The sequence below is a fragment of the Emiliania huxleyi genome, assembly GCF_000372725.1.
Source record: "Emiliania huxleyi CCMP1516 unplaced genomic scaffold EMIHUscaffold_1, whole genome shotgun sequence".
Taxonomy (NCBI): domain Eukaryota; phylum Haptophyta; order Isochrysidales; family Noelaerhabdaceae; genus Emiliania; species Emiliania huxleyi.
Window position 1 is genome coordinate 1,362,825 of NW_005202428.1, and position 18,350 is coordinate 1,381,174.

The window sequence follows — 18,350 nt, forward strand, 5'->3', positions numbered from 1 at the left end:
CATGATCGTCCGAGACGCGACACAGTGTTGATAGAGAGTATAGCGACAGATCAAAAAATCCGAGCCGAATAGCGGTGCGTGCGGACACAAAAAAAACTGTTCAGTTTTCAAAGGCAAAAACGCCACAGGCACAGCCTACGGCTACGCCCTCCCCTCACACTGACACTTCTCCCCTATTCCCGTCTTTAGGTTGCGCACATCTCCCAGCGAGCTAGGCACACAGGGCCCGCCGCACACACAAGAGCTTTTTTGTGATTTCCATTTTCCTCATTCCTGTGCGCTGTGGTGTGGAGACTGGAGAGTGGAGTGTGGTGTCTGGTGAGAGAGACACTCTGTTGCAACACAATCACCGACGGGAGTTCCGACCTGCAGACGACGCCCTGCGCCCGCCGCCTCGCCCGCTCCCCGCTGCCCTCGCGGTGCTACTCCTCGCCCCGCCACCGCTTTTGTCCGCCAGGCCGCCGCCGTTCCTCTCGACGCGTTCGCGTCTCCGCTCGTCTGCCTTGGCATGTTGCGCGTCCACGGTGCTCTGCAGGTGCGCTTGAATCGCGCCAAACGGGTCCGACTTGAAGGCGGGGTGGTCGAGGACGTCGCGCATGTTTGCCGTCTCGTCGGCAACGAGCTGCAGCCGCTTCTTCGCGTTCAGGCCGACGCCTGCGCTGCCGGCGCTGCTGCTCGCCGCCTTCTCCTCTCCCGCCGCAAGCATCTCCTCCAGCGATGCACGCATCCCACCCAGGGCGGCGAGCGAGCCGCCGCGCTTCTTCACCTTGGCCTTCAGGGCCGCGGCCTTGGCCATGGCCTCCGCCTTTGACGCGGCCGCCTCACCCTCCAGTTGTGGAAGCAGAGCGTGCGTCCGGTGCTTCTTGACCTTCTTGACGCTCCCGCCCTTGACACCCTCGGCGCCGGCCGTCTTGGGCTTCTTCTTCTTCTTCTCGCCACCGATCTTGGTGCTCGCTGCCTTCTTTGCCATGTGGAGTGGATCCGCGTCGCCAGGGCTGTGGGTTGGCCACTGGGGCTCCTATGGTATCCAACCGCCTTTCTCGCGTCCACCCATACCGCGTTGGTGTCCAATCCGAGCCTGGCTGTTCTTCACCTTCTCACACGCATGCCCCTCCGTTGGGATTGCCAATTTTCAAATTACGGGTAATTTTTACTTCTATTGCTTCAATGTTTTGCCACGCTCGATCCGGATCCATCCCCAGCGATCCCCCAGGTCCCCACCCATCCCCACCCATCCCCACCCATCCCCACCCATCCCCACCCATCCCCAGCCATCCCCAGCCATCCCCAGCCATCCCCGTACGGGCTGGTTCAGGCGGGGGCGGTGGGGCGGCGGAGCCGGTGGCGGACGTGCGCGGCGTGCCTCCTCGAGCTCCTCGTCGTCGCCAAAGTCACGTGCGGCGGCTGCGGCGGCCAAGCCACGCTCCAGCTCGGGCAAGAACTTGACGGCGTTCTTGAGGCAGCTCGTCTGAACTGGGTGGACCACGGCATACTTGGGCAGCTGCGCCTCCAGCCACGCCTTGATGCCCTGCGCGAGGAGGTGAGCGCCACATCGTCCTTTGACAGAGAACAGGTAGCACGCCAGCAGCCGGCCGCCCTGCTTGCCCGTGACGCCGACGCTCTCGTCGTCCTCGTGGTCATCGGTGTCGATGTCAGAGCCGAGCAGCTTGCTCACGATGGCCTTGGGCTCGAGCTCTGGGTAGCGCGTCGCGATCACCTGCGAGCACGTGTGTGCAGCTGAGGGCGCGTGTGCGTGTGTGCTGTGTGCCTGACGCATGCGCGCAGACGCGCGAAGGTACTTCACAACAACATGTACATGTACACAGCGTGCGGCCGACGTGTCCCGCCCCGAGGTCCCCACCCATCCCCACCCATCCCCACCCATCCCCATCCATCCCCAGCTCGCTCTATCACACCCCCCAAGAGAGCCCTTGGGGAAATCCGTTCGCCATACGCTCCGAGCGGCATGCCTGTGATGACGAAGATCCTAGGTAGGAAGGTGAAGAACAGCCAGGCTCGGACTGGACACCAACGCGGTATGGGTGGACGCTGGACAGATGATGACGACACGCACGAGCGACACACAGACACAAAACAGGCTCACAAGACACACAGCCAGCTGGCTGCCACACACCCTGAGTTGGCGTACACATAACTCAGGGCCACATCCTCCCTGTCCCCCCCCCAGCACACACGGTGCCAAGGACACAAACAAGGGCACAACAACAGCACAACAGACGACAGGAAGTAACATGTGAGACTAGAGCAGGCTTGCTCCGTCTCTAGCAATCTCGTCGCCGGCCGCAAGGCATGGACGAGACCGTGTGCGGGGTCATGTGAGGTGTCTATGGACGCCCTCCTCAGAGGCTAGCGGCCTACCGCTAGCCCTAACTCGCACTCACGGGTGACGACAATTCATTGGGTGAGTGTTTGCGAGCAGAAGCGCGTGTGCTAATTCTAGGCCCCACGTCGTGGCACTATGACGGAGTTAGACGTGCGGCCGCAGCGCGCCCGCCGCAGGCTCGGCGGTACGCGCGTGTTAGCGAGAAAGTTGCGGGTAGAGCCATGCCCGACTTTTCGAAGGCGAGGCCTCTGCGACGAGTGCCAGCCGCGCTGCGGAGCCACGCTCTTCGAGCCGCGTCCCGTCGGCACTGCCCCTGAGTGCGTCCCGCCTTGGCGGCACGCACTCGACGAGGACAGTCCGGCCCACGGGACTGTGTCGCGCGCCGGCGACGATTGCGGCATGGTGGTTGCGTGTACGAAGCGAAGATGGCACGACCACCGCCCTGCATCGCAGACCGGGCAAGGAGGGGCCTGCTCCCGTTCCGCGAGGAACAGGAGGCGTCTCCCCCTCCCCCGGCCTGAGCAGCTACGGGTGGAAGGCAGCCCCTTGAGTCGAGGGCGGCGCGACCATTGCGCTGACTCAAAGACCAGAGCTGGCCCGTTCAGTACAGATGGTCGTGCCGCCCCGCTTCCGCGTCGCCCGCTGCCGCGCCGCCCCGCCGCCCGATGATTATTAATTAATAATTAATTAACAAATAAGTAATTACCCCACCCGCCGCCGCGCCGCCGCGCCATGTGTCGCCCGTTGCCTCGCCGCGCCGCCGCCTCGCGCCGCCCGCCGCCGCGCCGCGCCGCCGCCCAGGAGAGGTGTGTGATGCGCTAGCCGTCGCCCACCCTAGGGAGTCTGCCTCTTCCTATCTCTCTTCGCAGTCTCTCGCCGCTTCTCGCTGCAACCTTCATGCCACCTCGCGGTCGTCCCACTCTCGTCGTTCTCTCCCTTGTCATTTCCTCCTCTGTCGCGTCGTTCTCTTCTGCCTCGTCCTGCGTAAGCAACCGTGGTCTCGGGCTCGGGGGTGTTTTTTTTGAGCTAGACTTCGTAAAGAAAGAAAGAAAGAAAACAGACACGCCAAACGAGGGATGGGACGGGGACAGGGTCCCCACCTGCACGAGCAGGATTTTGGTAGACTTCGTTGTTAACAAGCGAAGGCACAGACCGTTTTTTTTCGCACACAAGACAGGGCTGTGCCCCGAACACTGGTCGTCGCGCAGTCAGTCTTCCCGCCGCCTCTCGACCACCCATTGCGCACGCGGCGGGAGTTGAGCGATGCCGGACGATCTCAAATCCGATCAGGAGCCACGAATACCAGAGCCGCGATTACACCGCGACTCGGAGACCAAATCGACGACGCCGCGGAGCTCGCGCAGCTCGTTTGGAGAGGAGGAGGGCGATGCGTGTGACGGCGACGCGGGCGCGGGGGAGGAGGGAATACAGGGCAGAGAGGGCGAAATCGCGAGCACGGGGGCGACGGAAGACGGGCACGGAGTGTCGAGTGGAGGATCACCGGACGGGAGCGGCACGGGCGCCGCCGGCGCGGCGGTGTCTGTGGGGACGGGCGCAGCCGTCTCGCAGAACCTGGTGGCGCTCTTTAGCCAGACGCTGTCGCTCGATGGCGAGGGCGAGCCGTGGGAGAACCGGGTGCGCGAGTCGGCGGACAACGACGGCGAGAGCCTCGTCACCTTTGGTCCGGCGACGGAGGAGGAGCTGGAAGACATTCTGGGGCGGTGAGAGGGCGTCCGTTCATTCATCTTACCTCCCCTCCTCCTCCTCCTCCTCCCCCTTCCCCTCTCCTGGCGCGAGGAGGAGAGCATCAGCAGCTCCCGGGAGGGGGCGGAGGGGGGAGAGAGTTGGGAGGGAGGGAGGGGGGAGAGGCGTGGGCAGCGACGTCTTGACGCGCCCGCCTCGCCCGCCCGCCGTCGCAGGCTGAAGCAGGTTGCTCAGACCGTCGGCTGCGATTGCGTCGTCGTGCACACGTCGGAGGCGGTCGACAGGCGAGCGAGAGGGAGGGAGGGAGGGAGGGAGGGAGGGAGGGAGGGAGGGAGGTGCCCCGCGCGGTTTTGCCTCTCCCGCCCTCGCCCGCGGCCTCGCCTCTCCCGCCCTCGCCCCGCCCGCGCGCCCTCTGGTGTTCCCTCCTCCCAGGAGCACGCAGGACAAGCCGGAGCCCTCTCCCTCACCCTCCTCCCTCACCCTTCTCCGTCACCATTCTCCCTGACCCCTCTCCCTCACCCTCCTCCCTCACCCTTCTCCCTCACCCTTCTCCCTGACCCTTCTCGCACCCTCCCTTCTCAGGGGCGAGGTCAAGCTGACAAGGTACGCGATGGTCCGCAAGCTGCCGTCGCAAGGCGAGGCCCGCCGCACCTCGGCCGCACCTCGCGCCGCTCCCGCTCTCCTCGGCCGCACCTCGGCCACTCCTCCACCTCTTGCTTGCCGCGCCTCCGGCTCACTCGCTGGCGCCTCCTCGCGGCCCGCCCGCGCCGCAGGGCACCACCTCGACCTCCGCGTCGCCGTCGTCGGGAACGTCGACGCTGGCAAGTCGACGCTGGTCGGCGTGCTCACCGGCCCAGTCAACTTCCTGGACGACGGGCGCGGGCTGGCGCGCTCGCGCGTGCTGCGGCACAAGCACGAGGCGGAGGCGGGGACGGGCGGGACACCCGTCCACGGCACGCCCGAGGCACGTCCCATAGGCACAAGCACGAGGCGGAGACGGGGCGGACCTCCTCCATCGCAGAGGACCAGCACATGCGCCTCTCCGCACGGGGCGACTGCCTCGCCACGGTGAGACGGAGAGATGGGGAGAGATGGGGAGAGGTGGGGAGATGTGGGGAGATGTGGGGCGACTGCCTCGCCACGGCGAGACGCGCCCAGATGCGGGAACTGACAGCCGCCTCCTCCAGCTCGCTCCGTGTCAGACACGGAGCCCCCACACTCACGACTCTGGCGCACTCGCGCTGCAGGAGAGGCACGCCAAGCCGTCCGACAGCAGCGCGGCGCAGACGGCGAAGGTGGTGTCCTTCATCGACCTTGCGGGGCACGAGCGCCACGTCCGCACCGCCGTCTACGAGCCTTCCGGGAACCTTCTAGGAACCGTCCCCTAGGCACGAGCGCTACCTCCGCACCACCGTCTACGGCCTGACCGCCCACGAGCCGGACTATGTCATGGTGGTCGTCGGCGCCAACCACGGCATCACCCGCATGACCAAGGAGCACGTCGGCATGGCGATCGCGCTCAACGTGCCGCTCTTTGTCGTCGTCACCAAGGTGGGACTCTGCCCCCCGAGCCATGGACGCGTCCGCCCAGCCTCGGTGGACCAAGCCCCGGTGGACGGGCGGCAGGTGGACCTCTGCCCCGAGCCCGTCATGAAGGAGACGATGAAGCAGCTCGCGCGCATGCTCAAGCTGCCCGGCGCGAAGAAGCAGCCGTACGTGATCCGCTCCGAGGACGAGCTCATGATCGCGGTTCGCTCGTTTGGCCGCTCCGCCGTCGCGCCCATCTTCACCATCTCGTCGGTCGACGGCGCCGACGCCCCCCTCCTACCGAGCTGCGCCTGTGGACCGCGTCTCTTCACGCCCCCTGGCCGAAAGAGTAGGCACAAACGTCCCCCTGCTGCGCCAGTTCTTCAACCTGATGCCCTCGCGCCGCGCGTGGGCGGCGCAGAGCCAGCAGCCGCCCGAGTTCCTCATCGACCAGTTCTTCAACGTGCCCGGCGTCGGCCTGGTCGTGGCCGGCACGCTGCTCTCCGGCGTCGTCTCGCTCAATCACGTCCTCGCGATGGGCCCGAACAACGTGGGCAAGTTCAACACCGTGACGGTCAAGAGCATACACCACATGCGGACGGCGGTGCCCGCCCTGTTGCCCGGCCAGACGGGCGCCTTCGTCGTGCGCTCGCGCACCAAGGAGCACGTCAAGAACTTCGGCGTCCGCAAGGGGATGGTGCTGCTCGAAGGGACAGAGGTGACCACTGCTGCTAGGCCACCCGGCTACGTCTACTCTCATTCTCACGATGATGAGGAGCATTGGCTCGCCCCCTCGCCCTTTCCCCTCTCCCCGCACCCGGCGACTGCCTTGGCGCAGGAGCCTCGCGCGACGCGCACCTTCGCGTGCGACGTCCTCGTCCTCCACTCGCAGACCACCATGCGCGTCAACTACCAGCCGATCCTCTATGCGCGAAACGTGCGCCAGTGCGTCCGGATCGCGGCGAAGACGAGGAGGCCCTCCGGACACCGCGTCCTGGACATGTCCTGGACGTGTGCTCGACATGCCCCATAGGCGATGGACAAGGAGGTCCTCCGCACGGGCGTGCGCGCGCGCGTCACGTTCGAGTTCATGTACCGCCCCGAGTTTTTGCAGCAGGGCACAAAGGTGCTCTTCACCGAGGGCAAGACCAAGGCCATCGGCACGATACGCGAGCTGCTCGGCTGAACGCGGGAGGGGGGGGCGGGGCGGGCGGCACGGTGGACGGGGATGGGGGCGACGGGAGCGGTGTGCTCTCCGCGCCGGTTCGCTGTCCGTGGTCGGACAGCTGTCGAGAAGGGCCGTGGCCCTCTCCCGTCGCCGGCCAGCGCCCTCGCCCTTGCATCCCTCCGCCCCTCGCCCTATCCGCGTAGCGGGCTAGATGACGGGTGCAGGGAGAGCAGCTCCTCTGCTGCTCACACGCTCTGCACAGTTGGCACAGCCTACTGTGCGGCTGCCACAGCTGTCACAGCGATGGGCTCGCCCTCACTGGCCCTCAGTCACTTGTGCTGCGGCTTGTGTGAGCGACACTGCTCGGCGACTCGTGCCGGCACACTGAGAGAGACTGTGAGACCATGGGTGTGAGGTAAAACCACGCTACCAGCGCTTGGTCACATCAGCCCTGAGGTCATATCCTTCTCCTCTGTTGATGGTAACACTTGTCTACTCGCTGGAGCCGAGCAGGAGGGCCCAGCGCACAACCCCTGGTCAACTCACCCTCCACACCCCGTACTGTAAAGCCGTACGCCCTGCGGCATTCTCGGCTCTATCTTGCCCTAGAGTCTGTAGAGGCCGTATGTACGGATTTTCCCCGACACCCCCCACGCGTGTGCTTGACCGCGTACACAGCACACCAGTCCTGTGGCGACGCGGCCTGATCCCTAGGTGGATGCGGGGGCTTGAGACGATGGCCGGATGCCCTCGCTTTCATGAGCGCAGTGGTGCACTCGAGAGCTTCCGCTCGAGGGCGACGGTGTAGGCCTCCACGTCCTCCATTCGCTGCTGTTCCGCCACGTCACGGATGGCAGAGGGATGCGGCAGATTAGAGGGTTCGCGTTGGGTAGGAATAGGCGGGGGTGGGGGCGATGACCCGGAACGCGCGGCTGGCGATGCTCGCAGCGGCCGGCTGGCCTCTCTCTGAGCTGCTCCGAGGGGGCCGAGCCCCCTCCGTCCTGAATGGAGGGCTCGGCGACGGCCCGGTCCCCTTCACCCTTGTGCTCGCGGCGGGCGCCGCCGCCTACGTCGAGTACCTCAGCGGGGAGGCCGCCAATCAGGCTTCGGGGCTTGGCCCAGCGCCCCGCTTGGCCGGCGACTCGGGTTCGATCCTCTGGGAGTGATGGCCGAGGAGGGTGCTTACCGCCGCAAGGAGTTGAGCGCCAACGAGCTCTTCAACGGCCGGCTCGCCATGCTCGCCATCACCGGCTTCGCGGCCCAGGAGTTCCTATGGGGCACGCCGGTCGTCGAGCAGACGCCATTCTTCTTTGGGCGTTGATTGGGGCTCTCTGAGCCGCTGGACCCGCTCGCCGCTGTGCTGAGAGTGCACCCCGTCGTCCAAAGGCACCTTTGGGGTGAGAGTGCACCTTTGGGGTTGCGGTAAATCGATAGTACTAGCGATGACTCGAAAGAGACGATGGACAGACGGATCCACACGGATCCACACGGGGTCGTCCGAGGGCGCACACGATTTGCGCAAGGACTCTTTGCGCAAGGACTCGCACAACGCCAAGGAAACAACCCGCATTTTGGGAACTCTCTCTCCCATCTCTCCCGACAAAGGCGCTCGCGCCGAGTAGGCACTCAGGCCTTCATCTCCGCCATCTCCTTGCAGGTCAGTTTGAGCACGGGCTCCACCTGCGCGTCCTCCATGAAGTCAACCACCAGCGTGGCGGCCCAGCACGGTGCCGGGGAGGGCTGGTGCTGCAGGGTGCGCGCGGCGGGTTTCTGTCGGTCTCCACAGAGCAGGGCGCAGCCGGAGGAGACCGGCCCAAGCGTGTAGCACGAGGCTCCTGCCGGGAGCTGCAGCTGCGCCGTCTCGTACGCCGGGTCCACCTTAGAGCTGCGCTCGTTCGAGAAGCAAACGGAGAAGTCGAGCTTGTGCCGCTCGCGACGGTCAAAGAGGACGGTGGTGACGGTGCGGCGCTGCCTGTAGTGCTTGTCGGCGTGGCGGCGGATGCTGCCGAGCGGCGGGTAGAGGCGGACGGCCTTGTGCAGGCGGTAGCCTGCGCGCCTGTCGAGCGCCTCGAGCAGCCGCTTCAGACGCTTCAGGGCAGCGGTGCCCGCCTTGCCGGCCGCGCGAGAGGTGATCGCCGCCTTCAACGCCTGGTGGTTGCAGGTCGTGTCCTCGTAGATGAAGGAGGACGGGTGCCCGCCCGCCGCGGTGAAGCCGAGACCGCGGGGCTCGAGAAGCCCCGTCAAGGCCAGCGAGCGAAAGAGCTCCGAGAGCAGCCGGCCCGGGAAGGCGGCGTCGAGCAAATTGTGAGGGAGCGTCTCAATCTCGCGTAACGCCGCGTCGTGGATGAGCACGCCGGGCGTGAGCTGCTGCAGGACGCGGCGGCGCCGGAGGACGTGCATGGCTGGTGGGGGTTTGCGACGCCCTTTCGGCACCAACTATCGCCGCGAAATGAAAAAGCAATCTCGTTTCTCTTTTTCATTTCGTTTTGATTTTAAAAAAATCTTGCCGAGGTTGCCCTACCCTCGGCGCGTCTGAATTCGGACGCCTGTGCTACCCTTCACACATGGCCGCCGTGCAGGGGGGCGGCTGGGCGCGGTGAGGCGGGAGCCACCGGCACCGCCCCCAGCGGGCCGGATGATTGGCATCGGGTTGCGGGCAAGAGAGCCCTAGCCCTGGGGGTGCGCGTTCGCAGGGCAAGGGCCGTAAAGTAAACACGAGTCTCCGACCTCCGAGGGTTGGACGGTTTTCATTTCGGGAACTGTGAGATTTTTGAAACTTTTTTCTTCTTCTTCATCTTGTAAAATTCTTTTTAACGTTGACGCCCAACCCCCGACGGGCGCCTGCCTCCGGGCCATGGTCAACGGAGTCCCATCCGATGGCCTACCCTTACCGGATGGCATCGAGCTGGAAGCGGGCAGTGACGTCTATTTCAATGTGGGACCCCCGGCGGATGGATCCGCGCCTCGATTCAGTCTGCTGGCGCAACGCGCCTCTCGGTGTCGTACTGCTTCCGTGGCAACAGGGTGGTAGCGTCCATCACCGCCACACAGTGCAACGACCCATCAGTCATCCTGTTCCGTCCCCCGGCGGAGGAGGACAAGGGCAAGAAGAAGAAGCGGCTGCGGGAGGTGGGAACCGCGTCTGGATACGCGGCCAGTGAGTACACGACCGCTGCCCCCTCAGGGGAGGCGTGGCGCTCACCACTGCAGGCCGGCCGGTCCTGGCACAGGGTGAGCGGAAGCCCGCTCGAGCGTCACAGGCTCAGCAACTTTTGCAAGAAGGCGCTGTCGCACCTCGAGACCTTGTACGGCAGCCTGGACTCTGCCTGGCATGCGGGGTGGCGCTGGGAGGCGGCGCCGCGGGGGATGACAGTCGGGCACAAGCACCTCTTCTGGGCACCAAAGGCGAGCCACCCCTCCAAGCCTAACGGGGTAGTGCCTAGCACCTCTTCTGGGCACCAAAGGCGAGCCACCCCTCCAAGCCTAACGGGGTAGTGCCTTTACGGCATGGGTACCCTAGAAGAGGGTCCCCAGCACTTTGCGTTTCCGGAAATTTCCAGGGAAACTAGAGGGTGTTTGGTGCTCCATTCTGGCAACTCTGGAGTTTCCCTGAGTCTGAGAGCTGGTCTGGGGCAAAATCTGAGGCGAAACCGAGGAACTCGGCAAAATACCCAGCCGCTCGCAGGGTAATTTCCAGGTAGACTCATTTTGCCGCCTGGGCTGATTTTGGATTTCCACGGAGTTTCCTCGGGAAACCAGAGAGGAAACGAGAGGGTGCTGTGGTGGAGAAACACGGAAAGGAAACGAGACGGGGTGCGCGAGGAAACATGGATACATTGATTGGCGTCGGGTTACGGGCTAGAGAGCCATAGCCCCGGGGGTGCGCGTTCGCAGGGAAAGGGCCTTAAAGTAAACACGGGTCTCCGAGGGTTAGCTCCGCGCTCCGGGTTTCCCCTCGCAGCAGACCGCCCCCTCTACTCGGAGCTATAATGAACACCAGACATGAACACGACACGCACTCTCACACTTCGTCAACGCGCAGGGCACCTTCGCGCGGGGTCTTCATCCTCACTCCGGAGGAGGCCCCCCCCTCCTCTGAGTTCTTCCTCTTCTTCGCCTTCCGTGAGCCCGATATTTTTTCTCTCTCTCTCCAAATTTGCGCTGGAGGTGCGGCCACCCTGAGGAGGAGAGCGATGGACCCGGACTGGACACCGCCTCGCGGGGGCCAGCGATACGGCGAGGAGAGAGGCGGCAGCGGCGCTCCGTGCGTGACGACGAGGCGTTCGGCCGCAGCAGGCTCGTCCTCACAGGCGGCGTGGCAGCCGAGCCCCGGGGCCGACCTGTCGAGCCACCACGACGATGACCTCTTCAGCGACACGGACGGCTCGGACGAAAACACGGACGAGGAGGAGGAGGAGACGCCGCCCGCCGCCCGCCGCACGCCGCACGCCGCGGCCGTCCGCCGCCGCCCGCAGGCCGCTGGCAAGCGCAAGGCGAAGGCCGCGCCGGCGTGCGAACAGGAGGATCACAGGGCGCGGGCGAGGGAGCTCGCCGAGCGGCGGCGCAAACGGCACGAGGCACTGCTGCCGCCGCAAAAGGAGCTGCGCACAGCGGAGGCGCGCCGCTTGCGAGCGGAGAGCGAAAGGCTGCCGCAGCCAGCGCCGGACGACGCCGAGGCGTGCGGCACCTTCATGGACTCGGTGCTGGGCAACTATGTCTGCAGCCTGCGCGTAGAGGGCGAGGCGCGGGGCGCGACGGCGAGGGCGGGCTTCACGCGCACGGAGACCCTCGTCGCCGGCATGCCGGTCCCGCCGCGGTGCCGGTTTGTGGCCGGCTGGGACGCAATCAACGCCGCGGCGCAGGCGGCGGCGGCGCGCCAAAAGGAGGCCGCGGCGGCGGAGCTGGCGCGGCCGCCGGTGGCGGAGGCGGAGGGGCTGCGGCTGCGCCTCTCGGGCAGCAACAGCACCCGCTACAGGGGCGTGCGGGGGGTTCCGAATGGCCGCTTCCAGGCCAGGGGTCCAAAGGTGGACGGCAGGTCAAACCTCGGCACCTTCCACACGGCGGTGGAGGCGGCGGTGGCGTACGCGCGGGCGGTCGGCGAGGAGGGGGCGCCCGCGGAGGAGGCGGAGGGGCTGCGGCTGCACCTCTCCAGCAACAACGTCACCGGCTACAGAGGCGTGCACGAGAACTTTGGCCGCTTCCGGGCACAGCGCGTGGCGGACGGAAGGCAGGTACATCTCGGCACCTTCGACACGGCGGTGGAGGCGGCGGTGGCGTACGCGCGGGCGGCCGGAGAGGCCCCAGCGGCGACGTGAGGGTGGGGCGCACAACGCCGCGGTGGCGTACGCGGCGCTCGCCGAGGAGGTGAAGGACCTCAAGGACAACGAGGTCGCCGCCAAGGAGCGCATCCTCGCGCGGGCGTCGGTCAGCTCCTCGTGACTCCGGCTAGGGCCGTCAGATCGCTGATGCACGCCCCCTCTCGCCCCGCGACTCGCCGTCCCTCTCGCTCGGGGGGGCCAACACGACACTAGTCTAAGTCGTCGAGTATCTTTTACGTTTGTCTGTGTTGTCGCCATTTGTTTCTGTCGGGGGTACACATTCCGAGCTCCGTCGCAAAGTTCAGGCTGGCCTGGCGCATTGTGTCGTCCGTGGCGGTGGGCAAGCTCTTTTGCTCGAGGATCCGGGTTACCTCCATGCTGTGCTGACGCATGGGGCTGTAGCGGCAAGAACTCGCCATCGCGTCACACACACGTCGTGCCGGAGCTCGTACGTCCCGTCGCGGACATCAAAAAGTAAAAGATTTACACGGTCGAATTTCGATATTCAAGGTATGTTCGAGAAGATAACAGAACTTTGGTGTTGGTGACGGGTAGCGAGATAGCCAAGGGTGAATGAAAGCACCATCAAGCACCAAGCTGCTCTACGGCCCCGGAATCGCCTCCCCAGGCTTACCTAGCGTCCTAGACTGAGGAGGAAAGAGAGATATTGTGCACCTCCCTGGTCAGTCCCTACAATCCACACACGGACATTTACCCTCCCAGTGGACCAGAGCTCGTCCCCGGTCCATCAGGGACGGCCAGGCGTCACAAACAAGCGACGAGCAAGTCCGACCGCAGAGCACCGGGACGCGGTCGGCGATCTGTGAGGCCCAACTAGGCGCGAGAGGTATGCATCTTGCCCCGGTCGATAACGCAGACCAGTCGAAGAACGAAGGGCTATCAGACATTCACAGATCACACCACCGCACCCCTGACCAGACACCACCTGGTGCTGGACCTGCGACCTGTCTCCTGTGGACCCACATGTACATGTTGTTTGCATCAACAAAAGAACACAACTTCACGCATCATTCGGGGCCTTGATTTGCCAAACATACCTACAACATCAACAAGGTTTATGCTCCTCTTCAGAAGAAAATACCGCTCGACCGGACCTCAGAGTACAGCATTATTTTGGGGGATTTGTGCTCTCTGGCCATCATGATAAGTATCATGAGCGCGCGCAGCAGAGTGGGGCACATGCAGGGCCCTGTTCTCCGAGAGAGACAATATCCATGGCAAGCGTAATGGACAGGCGGCCTGCGCCTCGCTGTGCGCCCATGTGGCGTGGCTGGTGAGTCAGACGAGGCGCTCAGAGGCTGCCTCGCGCTTTGCGCCGCGTTCATGCTCCGCTCTCACAGCCAGATTTCATGCCGTGACTCCGATCTCAGATCCTCGCTTTCTTGGCGAGCCAAGGTGCGGTTGTACTGCGGACCATAGTCCCAGCTCTTCGTCGGTCGCGATTCCCCGTTGCATGCGAAGGAAGAGGCGCACGTGCGGGACGGCGCACCCCGCGGCTGCCCACGTCACGATCTCGCAATTGCAGGGCGTCTGCTCGTCGCCGCAGTTGGCAAAGTAGAGCGCGAGGCCGCCGCCGTTGGGCTCGGGCACGAGGCACCACTTGGAGTTCACCCCGTCGATGTCCACAGCGTACCTCTCAAAGAAGCTCGAGGCGTACGCGCGCTCGGCCTCGGCCGTCTCGATGAGGCGGCCCGTCAGCTCGATGAGGTGCCCCTCCGCGAGCGGCGCACTCGTGAAGAGGCCCTCGCCTGCGCTGCCGGCCGACGCCACGTAGAGCACATCGTACGGCGCGATACGCGCCGCCCAATCCATCGGGATGGTGGGGTAGGCGATGTCGAAGCAAGTGCCGTCCAGGCTGCGCATGTAGTTGCAGCGCCGGTCAGCGGCGCGCACAGTTTGCGCGCTCTCGGCAGCAATCTGTGCGCCGCCGGCTGAGCTTGAGCCCACACTGGCACCGCCGCCTGCCGTGGCATGCTCGGGTAGGATCACCCACTCGCCGGAGGGCAGCAGCTTCTCAACGGCCGGCGAGTAGTTGCCACTCAGCACAGTCGAGTGGCTGCCGGCAAAGAGCGAGCCGCTGAAGACAAAGGCCGTTGCGTTGCGGCGCGCTTGCTTCAGCGACGGTGCCGGCTGCCAGCCGCCGTCCATCGTCAGCTTCTCGACCGTGCTGAGTGGCTGACCGTTTGAGCTGGCCCCGCCGATGACGTACAGATCGCCATATCGAACACCACGGCAGCAGCGTCGCACCGAGGCTCGAGCATGGCCGGGCCTTCGACCCATGCACCGCGGTCGGGGTGGAAGATGTCGCAGCGGGCGAGGCACTCGAAGGTGTCGCCGTCGGCGCTGCTGCGGCTCAGCCCGCCAGCCACGATCAGCGTCGCGCCGAAGCTCGCAACCACAGCGTTGCTGCGGCCCAGAGGGATGGGCGTTGGTACGCCGTACCACGTGCCGGGCAGCGACCCTGCGAGGTCCCAAGGAACCGGGGGCGCCGGGATGAACACGCACATGGCAGCGAGCTCGTCGGTGGTCTCGGGTGGGTGCGTGTTCGGCGTGGGAAAGAGCAAGCGCTTTTGCGAGCGAAGGCCGGCGTTGACGGCGTACAGGTTGCCGTTGAGCGCGACGAGGGCCGGCATGAAGGAGCCACCTGCGACGAGGTCCTCACCAGCGGCCGCCTCAGCGGACTGCCACGACGACGACGGCTGCCACGTGCCCATCGCCGGATCGAATGCGCGCAGCAAGAGAGTGTCCTCAAGTCGAGGCGCGGCCTCGCCCTCGGAGACTGAAATGGCAACGCAACCTCGAAGGACGAACATGCGCCCGTCGACGACCGCAGCGCGTTCACCGCGGACTGCGTGACGCCGATGTCGAAGCCTCGCGGTGCGCGCCCCGACATGAGGAGCGAGAGCAGCCGTGGCAGCGATACGGCGTTGAAGGCCGGTTGGGTGGCCACGAGCAGCTCGAGGTCGCGCCGCGCCGCGCGTAGCGCCTTGGCGTAAAGCTGCGGCACTTCGTAGGTGTCTGCGAAGGTCAGCAGTTGCAGGGCATTCGAAGCGTTCACCTGGCCGCAAAGCTCCGACTCGACAATTTTCAGCAGCGGCGTCACCTGGAAATACGCCGCCGCCTGCACGAGCTCGAGAAGCATCTCGAGAAGCATGTCATCCTCAAACGGGAGCTCCACTTCCGACATGTACATGAAGCGGAGCACGGCTTCGAAGATGTCGGCGGTAATCTCGGGCAGCGTGACGCTGCAGGCGTTGCTCTCCTGCACATGCCGCAACTGAAGAGATTCTGAAAGTACGGCGAGGCAGAAGCGAGCACGACGCGGTGGACTTGAAAGGCGCGGTGCTGCACATTGATGACGGCGTCGGTGAACTCGCCTTGCTGCTGCCGCGTCCACATCTCGCGTGCATTCTCCGTCAATTTGGGCGATTTGAGAACCAAGTGCAGCGGAGGACGGGCGGGGCCGGTGGCGGGGGCCGACTTGCGCGCCGCCTTGGTGGCGAGCTGCCTGCGGGGTGCATCGCCGCCGGTGGACTTGCGTGCTGTCTGCTTGGTGCGTGCCATCCGTCAGAGCCTGGCGGGAAATTTTGGGGAGTCGTCTCAGTCTCACGTGAATTCGTCCCTGTCTCACTCTCAGCGTCTCAGCGGTGTCTCAATAGATCCATCACTCCGTCTCACTTCCTCTCACTTCCGTCTCTGACTGCCTTCTCGTCCGTCTCAGCGCGGCAGGCCCGAGAGTGCCGAGATTGCCCAAGATAACCCGTGCAACCTCATGAGGTGGTCGGGGCAGTGTGGCAGGCGCCCGAGAGTACCCGAGATCGCCCTCGTGATGTGGTCTGATGTGCAGTGGTCACCTCGGGGCAGTGGCAGGAGCCCAAGCACGCAACCTCGGGCAATCTCGGGTATTCTCGGGCGCCTCCCACTGCCCCGACCACATCACGACGTTGCACGGGTACTCTCGGGCAATCTGGGCACTCTCGGGCACTCTCGGGCGCTCTCGGGCGCTCTCGGGCACTCTCGGGAGCCTGTCGCGCTTGAGACGGACGAGAAGGCAGGAAGAGACTGCAGTGAGACGGAAGTGAGACGGAGTGATGGATCTATTGAGACACCGCTGAGACGGCAGGAAGGAGAGACGGAAGTGAGACGGAAGTGAGACGGAGTGATGGATCTATTGAGCCACCGCTGAGACGCTGAGAGTGAGACAGGGACGAATTCACGTGAGACTGAGACGAATCAACGTGACGCCCAGAGCCTGGCGTCGAAGCGGGTTGTCGGATTCTTTTATCTACCGCTGTTTCTTCCCTCCTCGCACCAACCGGGGCCCTCCACCGGCGCTTGGCTGAGCGCCGTCCACGAGACAGACATATATGCCTACGCCTCCTCTGGCCTGCGCCGTGTACATCTCCTCGGGCCTGCCGTCGATCGCCGCGCGGGCCTCTGCGGCTGCACGCGCCGCCGCGGTGCCCGGCGAGTGCGCCGTCGTTGACACTTTCTGCGATGCCGCCTACGCCCGCTCCTCGGTGAAGCTAGTCGGCTCAGCTGCGCCGCTCCTCCGTGCAGCACGCGCGGCGGCGGAGGCAGCACTCTCGGCCGTGGACCTGTCGCTCGAGCCTCACCCGGCGCCACACCCGAGGCAGGGCGCCGTCGACATGGTCGCCTTCATGCCGCTGTCAGAGGAGCGGTGCGAGGCCATCGCCGGGCAGCTCGAGTCGTGCGACGACCTCGCGTGGCAGCTGGGAGCGAGCCTCGGTGGGCTGGGCGTGCCGGTGCTCATGTACGGCGGGCGTGCGGGCCGTTCGTTGCTGGCGACCCGCCGAGGCACCTCCTTCTTCGCCTCGACCCGGCGGGCGGCGCCGCGGGAAGCTGCGGCGGAGCTGCCGTTCGACTTCGGGCCGGAGGAGCTGCCGCAGCGTAGTGGCGTGAGCATCGTCGGCGCGATGCCGTACGTCACAAACTACAACATCCAAGTCGAGGCGGCGACGCTTGCCGACTGCCGCGTTGCTGCGGCCGCGGTGCGGGAGGAGTTTGGGGTGCAGGTGATGGCGCTGCCGCACGAGGAGGGGACGCACGAGATCGGGTGCAACCTGCAGGCGGCGCGAGGGCGCGACTCGCCGCCCACCCGCCTGGTGCTCGAGGCGGTGCGAGCGAGCCTGCCGCGGGGGGCGCAGGTGGCGAAGGAGTACGTCGTCGGACTGACGCCGGGCGAGGCGCTGGGCCGCTTCTGCGGAGAGACTGCCGCTCCGCATCCCAACGCGCCGTGGCGGTACGACTGCTCGTTGGACTCGTAGCCGCGAGGTTTACGAGATGGTGATGGTGTCGCACGCACATCAGGGTCACACACGCAGTCGCAGACGAGATGAGCACCATCAAATGTCCATGCTTGTGGTTGTGCGCTTGTGCGAGACAGTCTCAGTTGGCCTTGGGACGCTGAAAAACAAAAAAGCTGTTTCGAGTTTGGAATACGCCGTGTTGGGTGTGTGAGGCGCAGGCGGTCCCCGCCGTTCCAGCTCTTCCTAAGTTAGCCCCTAAGCGACTACCCACTCTCCGAACGGGTCGACGTGTAATCTCTCTCTCTCTAGTAGCTACCTAGCGTTTAACCTACTGTCCACTATATGAAAGCGGTGTGGCCCCGCGTGAACAGCAGGGCCAGCTCCCGACCACGGCGCCGCAGGCGCCTGTTGATAGGTCCAGGTGATAGCCCTGGATAGGCAATGCATACGCCTAGTTGGGCCTCGGATCGCCCGACCGCGTCCCGGTGCTCTCTGTGGTCGGATTTGTGACGCCGCCGCACCGCGCCGCGGCCGGGCCCTCCGGAGGCCGAGGATGGCCGTGACGGACCGGGACGAGCTCTGGGAGGTTTAGTGTCAGCGTATATATTGTAGAGACCAACCATGTGCACAATATCTCTCAGTCTAGCTAAGCCTGGGAAGGCGATGCCGGGGCCGTACAGCAGCTTGGTGGTGCTTCGCCGGCGTGCGTCCCGGAGCGACCGTCCCGGACGGGCGGTCCGGGGGAGGAAAACTCAGGGCAACGCCGACACCGCTCTGACGACTGTTTACTTCAAACAAAGACAGTCGCACGCGCCGCAGCGCGGCGCGTGCGACTGTCAGGAGCGGATCCGTCGCAGTTAGTCGTGTTCACGCCGGCTAGTGATTTCACTGTGGCACAGCTCGCGTTACAAAACCTTGGTTTGACCATTTGCGCAAAAAGGTACATGTCGGTGCCTTCCGGAGGCAGCTGCGACCGCCGCCGAGTAGACGGTGCACAC

At 65.2% G+C, this 18,350-nt stretch overlaps 7 protein-coding genes across 7 annotated transcripts; 4 read left to right on the forward strand and 3 right to left on the reverse strand.

Moving 5' to 3' along the window:
* Positions 1 to 234: 234 nt before the first annotated feature.
* Positions 235 to 974, reverse strand: EMIHUDRAFT_431797 (hypothetical protein). The gene has a single exon (XM_005794134.1). It carries the CDS (start codon positions 968 to 970, stop codon positions 347 to 349), a length of 624 nt encoding a protein of 207 aa, XP_005794191.1. The 5' UTR covers positions 971 to 974; the 3' UTR covers positions 235 to 346.
* A 2,548-nt stretch (positions 975 to 3,522) lies between these two features.
* EMIHUDRAFT_631964 (hypothetical protein) lies at positions 3,523 to 6,761 on the forward strand (the record flags this gene model as incomplete). The annotated part of the gene is made up of 11 exons (XM_005794558.1): positions 3,523 to 4,065; positions 4,264 to 4,332; positions 4,631 to 4,683; positions 4,822 to 4,954; positions 5,026 to 5,116; positions 5,296 to 5,369; positions 5,437 to 5,599; positions 5,675 to 5,855; positions 5,929 to 6,293; positions 6,414 to 6,536; positions 6,609 to 6,761. Exons 1-11 carry the CDS (start codon positions 3,608 to 3,610, stop codon positions 6,759 to 6,761), a joined length of 1,863 nt encoding a protein of 620 aa, XP_005794615.1. The 5' UTR covers positions 3,523 to 3,607.
* An 896-nt stretch (positions 6,762 to 7,657) lies between these two features.
* Positions 7,658 to 8,064, forward strand: EMIHUDRAFT_194268 (hypothetical protein; the record flags this gene model as incomplete). Its single annotated transcript, XM_005794135.1, has 2 exons — positions 7,658 to 7,813; positions 7,939 to 8,064. 2 exons carry the CDS (start codon positions 7,658 to 7,660, stop codon positions 8,062 to 8,064), a joined length of 282 nt encoding a protein of 93 aa, XP_005794192.1.
* Positions 8,065 to 8,369: 305 nt separating this feature from the next.
* Positions 8,370 to 9,143, reverse strand: EMIHUDRAFT_94992 (hypothetical protein; the record flags this gene model as incomplete). Its single annotated transcript, XM_005794136.1, has 1 exon — positions 8,370 to 9,143. One exon carries the CDS (start codon positions 9,141 to 9,143, stop codon positions 8,370 to 8,372), a length of 774 nt encoding a protein of 257 aa, XP_005794193.1.
* Positions 9,144 to 10,917: 1,774 nt separating this feature from the next.
* On the forward strand, positions 10,918 to 12,342 carry EMIHUDRAFT_431799 (hypothetical protein). Its single transcript, XM_005794137.1, has 2 exons — positions 10,918 to 11,730; positions 11,765 to 12,342. Exons 1-2 carry the CDS (start codon positions 10,937 to 10,939, stop codon positions 12,180 to 12,182), a joined length of 1,212 nt encoding a protein of 403 aa, XP_005794194.1. The 5' UTR covers positions 10,918 to 10,936; the 3' UTR covers positions 12,183 to 12,342.
* A 2,839-nt stretch (positions 12,343 to 15,181) lies between these two features.
* EMIHUDRAFT_60979 (hypothetical protein) lies at positions 15,182 to 15,646 on the reverse strand (the record flags this gene model as incomplete). Its single annotated transcript, XM_005794138.1, has 1 exon — positions 15,182 to 15,646. One exon carries the CDS (start codon positions 15,644 to 15,646, stop codon positions 15,182 to 15,184), a length of 465 nt encoding a protein of 154 aa, XP_005794195.1.
* A 1,085-nt stretch (positions 15,647 to 16,731) lies between these two features.
* Positions 16,732 to 17,370, forward strand: EMIHUDRAFT_94995 (hypothetical protein; the record flags this gene model as incomplete). The annotated part of the gene is made up of 1 exon (XM_005794139.1): positions 16,732 to 17,370. The coding sequence occupies one exon, from the start codon at positions 16,732 to 16,734 to the stop codon at positions 17,368 to 17,370; it is 639 nt and encodes a 212-aa protein (XP_005794196.1).
* Positions 17,371 to 18,350: the final 980 nt, after the last annotated feature.